This window comes from Diadema antillarum, unplaced genomic scaffold (genome assembly GCF_040938485.1).
Source record: "Diadema antillarum isolate AM-2024a unplaced genomic scaffold, OU_Dant_1.0 scf00000071, whole genome shotgun sequence".
Taxonomy (NCBI): Eukaryota; Metazoa; Echinodermata; class Echinoidea; order Diadematoida; family Diadematidae; genus Diadema; species Diadema antillarum.
In genome coordinates, this window is record NW_027270960.1 from 2,709,341 (window position 1) to 2,722,261 (window position 12,921).

Here is a 12,921-nt window from a genome sequence, read left to right on the forward strand (position 1 = left end):
TGCTCTTGTAATAAGTAGAACTAAGTATTTTCTTCCATGCTCATATTTTTTTTTTCTGTCCTTAGTGTCTTTTGTGCTGTTTGGTAGACTCTGCCCCAAGGTACATTACTGCCCATTTGATTGCATAGGATTGATTAAAACAGAGTACATGTATCCACAAAAAAAAGATGAAGTACAGTATTCTATCGTACTACAGTGCACTCCCGCTTTAGCAAATCCTCGGGATCGGCGGTTTTCTCTCTTTATAATGAAATTGGTTGTTATCGAATATTAGATTGTACAGAGACATGTTGATGATAATTTTAGAACCCTGAATTTTGATTTCGTTGTAACAAGAATTTCATTATAACTGTGTTCGTGATAAAGGGAGTGCACTGCATGAGTAAGTGTGTATTCAGATCCTACCCAATTAATTGGCATAACTTACTGTTACCCCATTATGTGGAAACCAATTGTATGATTGTTTACTTCTGTCACGGATGTCTGCCTACATGCCATATATTGATTGATGTAGAAAGAAAGCATAGGAATTACCATTTTTGTTTATCATACTCCAGTCTTCCTGTGTGTCTGTCTTGCATTCCTGTGTCAAGGTGTGCTCGTGGAGTATCAAGCACAGATATTTTCCTTCATGCTGCCAAAATGTACTGTATACGCCATATATTTTGCGAGTCTAAATTTTCGCGAATTGGGCATTCCCGACAATTTCTCGAGTGGTTAAGTTCGCGATTGTGGAGTCCTGTACTGAACGGAGAAGTGTACACACGTACTTCACGTTCACATTGGGATCAGAGTCAATAGTTTTGTGTATCTTTGATTTTGCGAATAGCACCTGACTCGCGAAATTCGCGAAAATAAAAACCTCGCGAAATATTCGGCATATACAGTAGTTGGTGTATTTACCACCAATCTTATTACTACACTCACCAATGGATCACTGACCTGATCAAAATTCATGAAGTGTAAAAAAAAAAGAAAAGAATGTATGGTGACAATTGTGTTAACTAATGTTATGTCTGCATATACAATGTATACTGTTGCTGCATGAATTTAATCAACAGTCCACTATTACAGAAAAATCACATACAAATATACATGTATTGTTCAAGCATGATCATTTGCTAAGCTTCCCTAGATTTTAGCTACTTTCATATCTATTCTTGCATAGATATGCCATGTATCATCTGTTCTCAAAGCAAATGATAAAATGAATACTGTACATTTCCAAGCAACTTCAGAAAAAGGCATACACACATAAGCTATTGTCAAAGACCTGTTTAATGCATATCAAAATATCGCAGAACACCACAAGTAGCTTCAAACTGATAGACGATTAGAAGTCAAGCGACAGGATTATAATCCAAGAAGATATTGATTCTGGGGTTTATTGCCATCAAATCTAATAGTAAACACATGTCTTTTGCCCTGTCACACACATTTTTTTTTTCCAGCTGTCACAACCCCACACTCATGCTTGCTCCCCTCTTTTGGCACAGTTGAAATAACATTACAGCCTTATACCCCTTTCAAAAATTGAACCCCAATTATCTACATAAGAATAATGTGGGCAATTCCATGGAAGTTGCATTCAGAAACTCTGAAAGTAATTCGCACTATTTTTTATCTTTTTTTTTATGAGTGCCATTTTAAAACAAAAAAATGCTGATGTTATGCTGTTAATAGTAGCATAAAAAAGGTGTAGATTACTCTAGTCCCGCCCTAATTTGACGACCAAGTTATGGCAATTATTCTCATAATTGAGTTTATGAAAGGGGTATACATGTATAGGTTGAATACGTCATCAATACTGTTGTCTATCTTATAGCATTCATTGTTTGCATGATGCAATGAATTAATAAAGAAGAAAGTTACTACTTGTGCTGTGGCGCATATGAGATGAAAGCTGTTTGGCAGCAGCGAGAGTACGTAAAGAAAAAAATAATGCTATTTGTGCTCTTTATCTTATCAGTCTCAAGTGTCCAAAACTTTTGTCTATCCTAGTTTTTCTACTCCCTAAAGGATTTACTGTCAAGCACTATAAGTGGTAAGGACAAAAGCAAAGTCATACATCCTTCACAGAGTCTTGGGGTCTTTCAGACTGACAAGGCCTGCCGTACACAAAGGGATGGGATTCTAGCAGAGATGGCACTTTCCGTAGCTTTTCACTCAGTAGCCAGGAATAAAGCCAGTTCACAGATAACCATGATCTGCAGTGACCTCTAGATCAAAGACTTATTCATCAAGGATTACTATTAAATAATCTCTTCATTAAAATGGCAGTTGTAAACAGCCAAGCAGAAAGTGGCTATTTACATGTAGGAGAGTGCTGCATTATTGACTTTTGATGATTTGGTTTAAAAAAAAAATACACATTCACAAGTACATTCAGATATGCGCCTAGTTCATATGTAAATATTAATAGCATGGTTTTCACAAAGACTAATCCAGTTTTTGAAAAACTGTAAAGCGAGATATTTTTGCGGCATGCAATGTTGGCAAATTGGAGCCAACCCGCTTTGTTTGTGGCATGACATTTTCGCGAATTGCCACTGGCATTCAATGCATATTATAGTGTAGACAAAAAAAAAAACTTTTTCGTGCATTTTCATTTTGTGAGTCTTGGCTCACGAAATTCTCTAAATTAAAATGCACGCAGACTTTTGTGGTTTTACTGTACCGAAGTTACAAGCCAATTTCAAGAAGTCTGCAGTGACCTTCATCTGCGCATGCTCAGGCTATAACTGTGCAATGGCTTTAACAGTACCTGCCATATCTTTTTTTTTCTTTCTTGTTAGCTTTACACTGCATTTTGTCAAGACAACAAACTGTGGTAACAGAGTAACAACTTACATGTAGAAATATTTGGTAATTTCTCTTATGCACGTTACTACTATTCATACACTGTAGTTCGTTTCAAAAATGGAAAGCATTTGTTATTGATATGTACACCAGGGCTCGACATTATTAGCGGTGGCCCAGTAGCTTCGGGCCACTTAGAGTTAATGTCAGGTCCACCAAATTTCTTTTAAAAAAGCTATCTTTCAGAGCCGGCGCACTGTTTTCAAAAGTGTGGGGGCTCCGGGTTTCATGAGCTAACAAGCAAAAAAATTAAAAAAATTAAAAAAAAAAAGGGTCCTCAGCTCATCTCTACCCGTCCACTTCCGGGTTTCTTCAGCTGACAAGCCAAAAAAAAAAGGTCCTTGGCTCATCTCTACCCGTCCACTTCTTATGTATTCCTTTGTATGGTGCACAAAAAGTGTGGGGGCCCGAGCCCCCCACGGCCCCCACGGCTGCGCCGCCCCTGTCTTTTGGTGGCAGGATCGGGCACGTATGATTCAAAATGTATTATTATGTTTCCGTTTATTCCAAGCCATTGCATTTTAGATTTAAAGATTTTAGATGCCTCACCTGAATGGGCCACTAGAAAAAAGAAAGAGTTAGTGTCAAGCCCTACGTACACCCTTAATATATCTGAGATCTCCAAATTACATTCTTGGTACAAATGTGACAAATAGATGATGCAATCTAATCTCTGAGCCAGTGTTCAGGATGACGAGTATTTAGCAACGGGTTGTGATGAGTCATGGTCAACAGAAAACTGAACCAAACATGATTGATACCACTCAATTGCAAAAATTTTACGCAAATATGATTGGCGGTGTGTCAGGCACGATGACATACATAATATTATGAAGCCATCTTCAAATGACACTTGAATGATATGGGTCATAGAAGATCCTCTAAAATGTGATTTTTATCATTCTTTTTAACTGTAAAAATTGCCTGTATTTGGACGCTATTTTTAAGCTGTTATTACAACAAAACAAAAAAATAATAATAATAAAAAAATCAGTGATCAACTGCTACAAGTTTCCTGTCAAAGGTTTCATATTGAATATAGTATATAAAGAAAGCCCCAGTAATGAAATTCTATTCTTTTTAAAAGAATCGTGATGCAAGGTACATTAATATTCCCCAATAGATTTTTTAACGATCATAAAATCTGCTTATTGTTTCCTTGTTCCAAGACCCCCCCCCCCCCCATCCATTTCATATGTTGCTCATTATGCGAAAAAAAAGAAAGAGAGAAAGAGAGAAAGAAAGAAATAAAGTATACCCTACCATCCTTTGGCTTGGATCCACACATTCAGCACATTTCACATTAAGATGCAAAACCTTGATTTGCGGCAGTATATTATCGGGTATGATATGACCTTAATGAGTCCCAGCTCAGTGCCATGTATTATCTGTTGACATTTTCCGCCTTCACGCGCAATATTTTCTCTATCCTTCGCATAGTCCTGCTCTTTTGGCGCCTCTCGTGCGCGCAGCGCTCGGCGAATGCGTCTCTCCTCCCTATTCCTTGCATATTGTTTGTCTGAGACTTGCCCGATGGCGCCGCCCTTTGCTATCGGTTCCGCCTCGGGCACGAGTTCTAGAACCTTCTGGATCAGCTGTCGCCGCTCGATCACGAACGTGCGATTGCCGTGCTTGAGTTCGATCGTCCGTTCCTCCGCCAGTGCGCGTCGCTTAGCCTCCCGCTCCAGCTGCAGGTAGTCCCGCACGCTGTGAACAGCATAGTTGGTCTGGTTCATCAGCTCCCGGTACCGCCGAAGGAACGGCGAGTCCAGGGGCTGGTCGACTTCATGATCTACTGGCCACGATGGATATCTGTGGCGATCAGAAGAAAATGAGGAATATAATATAGCTATCGCTCATTCAGAGGTGTAATATTCCACTTGACATCCCCGCCCGCAGAACTTAATTTTCCCGATGCGCGTAGCGCTGAGGGAAAACATTGTCTCGAGGGTAAAGTGTATACTCCAAAGGGACTGTCAAGTGGTATAATGATAGACAGAGCAATATTTGTTATATGGTCAGTTTTACGGTAAAGGGTGTAACTTTCAATTTTTAGCCTTTTGGCCCACCCTGAACACATAGATTTACAGATCTCAAAGATTTTTTCCCATGTGAGTCACCTTATGAGTAGCCACCTTGGGTAGCATAATCAGGTCCAGGTATTAATGCGTTTTGTTTTGACAGTCACATATGTACCCTAAAAATGACTATTTTGTTGCATTGAAATTTATATAACATTTTTGAAATGTTAATAATTTTCTACAGCAACTGCAGAGATCTAATTTTTTATGTTAAAAGCATAGTTGTATGGTCAATTGAAATGACCAAATTAGTTTGGTTTGTATCTGGCCCTTTATTTTAGAATACTATGACTTCAAATTTGAGGTTTCGGAGGCTTCATTTTCCGTTAACAATTGTTTACAAACTTTGATGGACAGTAATGATCAGTGGATGTGTTTTGGTTACTTTCTTTTATGCTGAAAATAGTAAGGTACAGCTAAACTTTAGACTTACATCAAAGTTTACTTGATTCTAGGGCTATTTGAAATTTTGTGATAATTTTATTCCATCAAGTGAAATTTCCGTTAGCAGTTTTGAAGCCTCCGAAACAAAGTGTTTAGTCAAATAATATGAATATAGATAAGAGAAGTGACCTAATCTATATGTCAAAATGTAGGATATGGGGCCCTAACCTAATAGACCAAAAATAGTTAAGATCCGCCAAACTCTCTGAAAATAGGAGACAATACAAATTTTCCGTTAACACGTGAAGCCTCCGAGATGCATGAAGCCTCCGAAACAGCAAAAACATCTAATTTGACATTTCTGATAAATTCTTTGAGTGTCTGCCCCAAATTATGCCATGAAATCATCAACAGACATGGACAGACAACAAAAATAATAACAAACATTATGATACTGCAATAATTTTTTGAGCTAATACACTTTATAGAGAAAAAGTGGTTTCGGAGGCTTCAAAAGGATGTTAACACTGCATTTTTGTGATTTTCTCTGGACAAAATCAAATTAGATTTATTGTTCACCCACCCAATGATCGCTTATGACATATCTAAAGATATTTAATCACATTCAGTGTTCTGGCTGCTTTGTCTACTCACCAATATAGATTTACTATACGATTTACCTATTTTTCTTAAACAGTGCAGACGTGTCACACATAACTCACCTTTTCATTCAGCAATAAAATATTAGCAGATGAGGATGTTGCCCCACAAATATGTTTAAACAGTGTATATCAACTAAAAAAGACAAATTTACCCATCACTTTCTACATAACATACATGATTTTCATAAAAACATAAGGCATACCAGATTAATTTTCCAGATGTTTCGGAGGCTTCATTTTATGTTAACAGCATGTAAATGGAATGTTTTGATTACAATTTTGTAATTCTAAGTCTATCAAATAACTGTTTGGACTGAATGAGACTTAATGATTCCTCAAGCAAGGTGTAGATAGTTGTTTAAATGTATGAAAAGCATTTATTCTGTAGGTTTCCTTTTGAAACAATGGAACAGGCTAGATATTGTGAGTAATGAAAGTGACTTCCAGCTTGCGTGCATGCCCACATCATGCAACAGTAGTGCAACAAAGCAAGTAGTTGTGGATACATCAATGTTCATAAGTTGGATAACTCATTTTTACTCTTGAGAGAAGTTGAAGTGTTGTGACCATATTTGTATCACTCTTTTGACTGGTTAGACTTTGATAATGAAGAACAAACAATTGATTATTTAGTGTTAAATACACTTTTTTTTTAAAGAACTGAACACTATTCCTGTCCTGAAGATTCAAGGACTTTAATAGATGGTTATTCAAGAGGGAAGCATACACTTAACTAAGAAATATATTACTTTTGAATTTAAGGTTGTATCTTTTATGCATGATCCAGAGCAAATGGTGGAAAATACTTTTTGGATTTTTACACTTTCGACTCACTATCATCTGAGTATAATAGTTTCGAAACACAATCTTTTACATGTCCATTTATAACCCATTGACAAATCCATTCCATTGTTACTCACATGGCATTTGTTTTTGCCATGTACTAAAATCTTGACTTTTTCAGCTTTCCATTTCTTAACAAGTTCTTTGGCTTTCATTTCCAATACTTATTTGGAGGAAAATAATTAATCAATAAATTTGTGATTGGATTTGACAATAGCTAACATCTTGCAGATTATCATTTCTGTGGTGTGACTTGGATCACAGGGTACTGTTTTGGAAGTTTGACATTTGATTACTTCATTCAGACAGGTTTTCATATCAATCTGTATGTCAGATCTGAGGCATGCAAGGTGCAACACAATCTTGATACTATACCCTATTTTCCATACTTTATCATGCTGGCAGTGACCACTTGACTATTTTTGATTAAACAAAATGTAACTTGTGTTACGAAACATCTCTTCGCATACATGTGTGAGACTCTATGACATGTTTGCGGATGTAGTTCTCAGTGCAGTAAATGGACAGTAATGGTTGGGATAGGATTGTTTGTAAATGACATATAGACCTCTACTTATAAATAGCCTGTTGCCATGGGGTACATGTAGTTTACATGGGTGGGTGACTGGAGAAGTTATGTTCATGACGAACAATATTGAAATGATTGAAATCTTTATAATCTGTTTAGTCCTGGCTTTTCTGGAAAAAGTTACAAGCCCCTAACTATTTTGAAATTCAAAGGATTAAAACTGTAGTCTGTGGGTTCATATACTATTTAAAACAAACTTGTGGGTTTCTAAAAAACTTAGATATTTAAACACATTAGCTGCTTTTCAATTTTTTGCTAAAAAGGTTGTCATTTTTAGAAACAGTAAAAGTTCTGTTAGCAATTTCTCAATGCGTACCTTCAAAAACAGGCCTCCTAGCTGTCACAGGAGTCACACAAACTGGAATTTTATAACATAACTATAAAAAAAAAGCCTTTGAAGAATTAAAAAAAAAAGAAAAAGAAAATGATATGAAACAGGGGTGACTTGTATACCACAGAAAAAGAAAGTAAAATTCTAACTATCATATAATATTATAGGGAACTATACATTTGGTCAACATTTTTTTTTAATTCAAATTCGTACACAGTCATGGGTAGGGTATGTACATTTATCTTTTCAACAGGCGATTCAAAAAGATGACTGGGATCTTGACCATTTCAATTTCTATTGAGCTCCATGATAATATCACCAATATATTGATTATTCCAACTCCATTTTGATGATGACAGTTTGATGATGACCCTTACATGGAATGGCTGATCGGTGTTTAAGATTGCTGTTCTATAACCATGATCACTGCATTTGATAGCTATAGTAGGGGATATCAGGCATGGTCATATATGCAAAAGAATGTTTATAAACCTTTTTTCCCCTTTCTATATTTTACAATGCTATGTTGTAATCTGACCGTCATGCCATCACATAGTCTATTTTCTATCCCTTTCTCATCAACAGTTGAAATTGATTTCACATGTACATATGTATATAAAACAATTATGATGGGTGGTTTATGTCAATATACATCCCACAAACTGCACTTATAAAGCAAGCAAACATAATCTTTGCATTAAGTCTATAGCTACAGTTCTAACTCATTGAAAGTAATTCTTACTGCATTATGATGAAAAGTTTGACAAATGCATACAGCTGTTCATGTGTGTAGCCTAATCATGTTCTGCATTGCCAAAGTCATGGATATGCAAATACAGTGTATGTATACAACTGAGCATAAAGATTTAAAATATTTTTCTTTGTCTCTTAACATATATGTTGGAAGGTCTTTTTTCTGCATACAAATAAATACTATTTTACATGTTACAACATTGTTAGTTATTTGGAAACAATCAGCTGCATTAATGTACTTCATATCACCTTTAAAATGGGCCATTTTTGCATGTTAACAGTCATGATGAAGCCTCCGAAACATGCGTTGCTGCTAACTTTAAACCGCAAAAAAAAAAAAAAAAAAAGATGTTCCTAATCAGTGTACTTTTATTGCTACTGTTGCAGCTTCCTTTAGAATCATATTGCCTCATGTAATGTCATAAATTCGAACTGAGCATTGCTCAAAGTGTACACGGTTTGTTATTCGCTTTTGTGGAAGCCAATTTCCTTATAATAATAAGTACATTTTGTATGAAGGGTAAACATTATGCACTGCCATAAAATGTACATCTGTATACTGTTATTCACATTTTATTGATGCCTTGTTCTTATTCTAGCATGTAGTGATAGTTGCTTACTGTAGTTTTATTATTTTAAGTGAATACAGGACTAGAACTTTGTGTTAGCAGTTTTGAAGCCTCCGAAACACACTGCTTTGTTAACTGAAGCCTCCGAAACTCACAAGTCTGAAAATTTCAACTTTGTCAAAAATAATCAAATTTCTTTGGGATTTGGGTTGATAAATGTTTGTTACCAAGAGATTATTTAGGGCTATGTCTAGAGTGACTCTTGCTTCTAGAACATTCTTTTAACTTAAAAATAGTTTGTCAGGTACCATTTTTACCTTGAAATTTGAAGTTCACATCCAAATAATTGCAAGAGCGAATATCTGTTGGGGGAAAAGTGTTTTGATATTTCAAATATATGTTCACAGCAAATGAAAAGTTGCATTACCTCCACCATTTATTTTCATTTGGTTGCTGTGGGTGACCAAAACATTCTTGTTGTTTTTACCTAAATTTATCTAAAATTCCATAATAGTAACTTCATTTTTCATATTTAGCCTAAGAATTAAGCTCTGGAATGACAAAATATTGAAAATATAGACATTCCTATATAAAATAAAAGCAAAGATAAAAATGGAAACACAACTTTAATTTTTGACCCTTGCCACATCAAAGTTACACCCTTTACTGTAAAACTTACCATATTAGCTGGTCTACATAAATATACATTAACCACCCCTCTAGTTCCGTCGGCAGGCAGTGAAATTCTTGAATATACGTTACCTGACATGACGTCACTGCTCGCAATGTAACGATTGCGATAGATCTGCACTATATAGCTTCATTAGTCACGTGATTGTAGTACTTAAGACCAATTATCGACCAGCGCGCTCACACACACACACACGCAATCGCAATCGCAATCACAATCACAATCACAACCCTCCAAAAGGAAGAAAAGGTAGATCCTTTTAAGGCGAAAACCCTTCAAGACGTATAAGCATCTTCATTGTAACAATTATGTTCAGAAAAGAAGTCTCTTGTAGACTTGTAGACTCAATATACTAGTACAAGCCAACTGTAGTGACAGAAGTAATGTAAAAACACGTAAAGGTGAATTTCATTTAAATCTGATCCAAAAAAGAAAGTTACGGAATTCTCGAGCGTTACCATGACTCTGCGAAACAATGAGAGCGATCATAATGAAAAAAAAGAGAAGCAGATTTGGTGCATTAAAAAAAAATGATAATGAACGGGAGAGGCCATCACATCACCACAGCATCTAATTTGCATATATGAATGTGACACGATTATCTCTCTGTTGGACAAACGTGTGAGAACCCCAGATATAATTTGTCTCTCCCTTCGCTCGAGATGATTGATATCCGACTGATAAGTCATTAGTCATTACGAACACTGCCGAAAACAAAGACAAAACAAAATATAAGAGAAACCATTTTGAGCTTCCAGGAAAGCAAATGACATATCAACGTGGATGCACTTTGGATTGTGGCAAACGTTACTTGAAACTGATGGAGTGGTTGAGCGTCCATCGCTTGAAGATAGCTTTCTCCGTGATGAACAGGTGGCCCCCGTCCAGGCGTGTCTCACTCACGTTGTAGTACGCGCACTCCTTCATCCCGTGCGGCTCGTAGTAGTGGTAGGGTACGCTGCGCGTCTCGTTGCTATAGAAACAACAAATATGAGTGATTATTGGTACTAGTCCATGGGCCAAGACCCGAAAAATGGGTTGTTGGTACCATCTGAGGTGGCACAACCTTTTTGGTGTCATTTTGTTTGTCGGGCATAGATATGCTTATCAAGCTATGATAGCATTTCCAAATGAGTAGCTTAGTCATAATAAATGAATTTTTAACCAATTTGGTCTCGTATTTATATCCCTATACTTCTGAATCGAAACTAAACCGCTATACAAAGAAGAGCACTGCCTTCTGTATGTCCACAGGTGTTCTGTTGTAAACGCGGTGCGCTTAGTCTTTATTCAAGGCAGCGAAGGGAATATCCAAAGGGTTATGATGTCCACAGCTGTCACGCGGTGCGCATAGTTCTTTATCTAGACCTATGTACCGTTATCATATCTAAAGTTCCTCATAAAAGGGATTATCTATACTGTTTTTATACCACCCTCTCAACAAATACATCAGTAAACAAAAATCACTCTGTTCATTTACAATGTTATTTATTATAATGTATTGTAGTGTACCGGTACATTGTTTTTGCATTATCTTTCATTATTGGAGGGAAATAAAGCGACATTGGCGTGGTATCAGCGTTTTCACCGTAGCGTTTTCGCCGGAAAATGATAAATAATTGAAAGATACGGTAAAATTCACGAGGAATTGCTTTTGTTGTTGTCCCCGCCGAACGAGTTCGAGCAGGGGACTATGAAACGGGCTCCGTACGTGTGTGTGTCCGTGTGTCCGTCCGTCCGTGTGTCCGTCCGTCCGTCCGTGTGTCCGTGTGTCCGTGTGTGCGTCCGTGTGTGATCAAAATCTTCAATTTGCTACTTCTCTGTCATTTATGAGCCAATTTTGATTCTGTTTGCTTTATATGATAGCACTACATGGGAGCTTTGAAACTTCTACACAGAATTTCAGTCGTGACCTTTGACCTTGACCTTTGACCTATATTGTACATTTTGCTACAAAATGCTACTCCTTCGCCATTTCTAACCCGATTTCGATTCCGTTTGCTTTATGTGATGGCACTAGGTGAGGGCTTCAAAACTTCTACACAGAATTTTGACCTTTGACTTCTTTGACCTTTGACCTTGATTTTTTGACCTATATTGTACATTTTGCTACAAAATGCTACTCCTTCGCCATTTCTAACCCGATTTCGATTCCGTTTGCTTTATGTGATGGCACTAGGTGAGGGCTTCAAAACTTCTACACAGAATTTTGACCTTTGACTTCTTTGACCTTTGACCTTGATTTTTGACCTATATTGTACATTTAATTGCTACGAAATGCTACTCCTTCGCCATTTTTAACCCGATTTCGATTCCGTTTGCTTTATATGATGGCACTAGTTGAGGGCTTCAAAACTTCTACACAGAATTTTGACCTTTGACTTCTTTGACCTTTGACCTTGATTTTTGACCTATATTGTGCATTTTGCTACAGAATGCTACTCCTGCGCCATTTCTAACCCGATTTCGATTCCGTTTGCTTTATGTGATAGCACTAGGTGAGGGCTTCAAAACTTCTACACAGAATTTTGACCTTTGTCTTCTTTGACCTTTGACCTTGATTTTTGACCTATATTGTACATTGGCTACAAAATGCTACTCCTTCGCCATTTCTAACCCAATTTCGATTCCATTTGCTTTATGTGATGGCTCTAGGTGAGGGCTTCAAAACTTCTACACAGAATTTTGACCTTTGACTTCTTTGACCTTTGACCTTGATTTTTTACCTATATTGCACATTTTGTTACAAAATGCTACTTCCGGCGGGGACATATGTTACGCACCGCGTAATTTCTACTTTTCCTTGTTGTTGTTGTTTTTAGATAAAAGGATATACACTGTATCATACGCTTTGGATATTCCCTTCGCCGTCTAGAATAAAGACTAAGCGCTGTGGACATCATAACCTTTGGATATTCCCTTCGCTGCCTTGAATAAAGACTAAGCGCACCGCGTTTACAACAGAACACCTGTGAACATACCATAGAGCTGCATTTTACAGCTCTATGGAACATACAGAAGACAGTGCTCTTCTTTGTATGGTGGTTAGTTTCGATTCAGAAGTATATAGTCCATGGGCCAAGACCCGAAAAATAGGTTGTTGGTACCATCTGAGGTGGCACAACCTTTTTGGTGTCATTTTGTTTGTCGGGCATAGAT

General features: G+C 37.0%; 1 protein-coding gene across 1 annotated transcript in view; it reads right to left on the reverse strand.

The window, feature by feature from the left end:
• Positions 1-2,073: 2,073 nt before the first annotated feature.
• Positions 2,074-12,921, reverse strand: part of LOC139716977 (alpha-N-acetyl-neuraminyl-2,3-beta-galactosyl-1,3-N-acetyl-galactosaminide alpha-2,6-sialyltransferase-like) — a 35,474-nt gene continuing 24,626 nt past the window's right edge. The window contains exons 6-8 of the mRNA XM_071628497.1: positions 10,574-10,735; positions 4,271-4,671; positions 2,074-2,108 (exon numbers count right to left, since the gene is read on the reverse strand). Coding sequence (XP_071484598.1) covers positions 2,074-2,108; positions 4,271-4,671; positions 10,574-10,735 — 598 coding nt within the window. The remainder of the gene's footprint in view (positions 2,109-4,270; positions 4,672-10,573; positions 10,736-12,921) is intronic.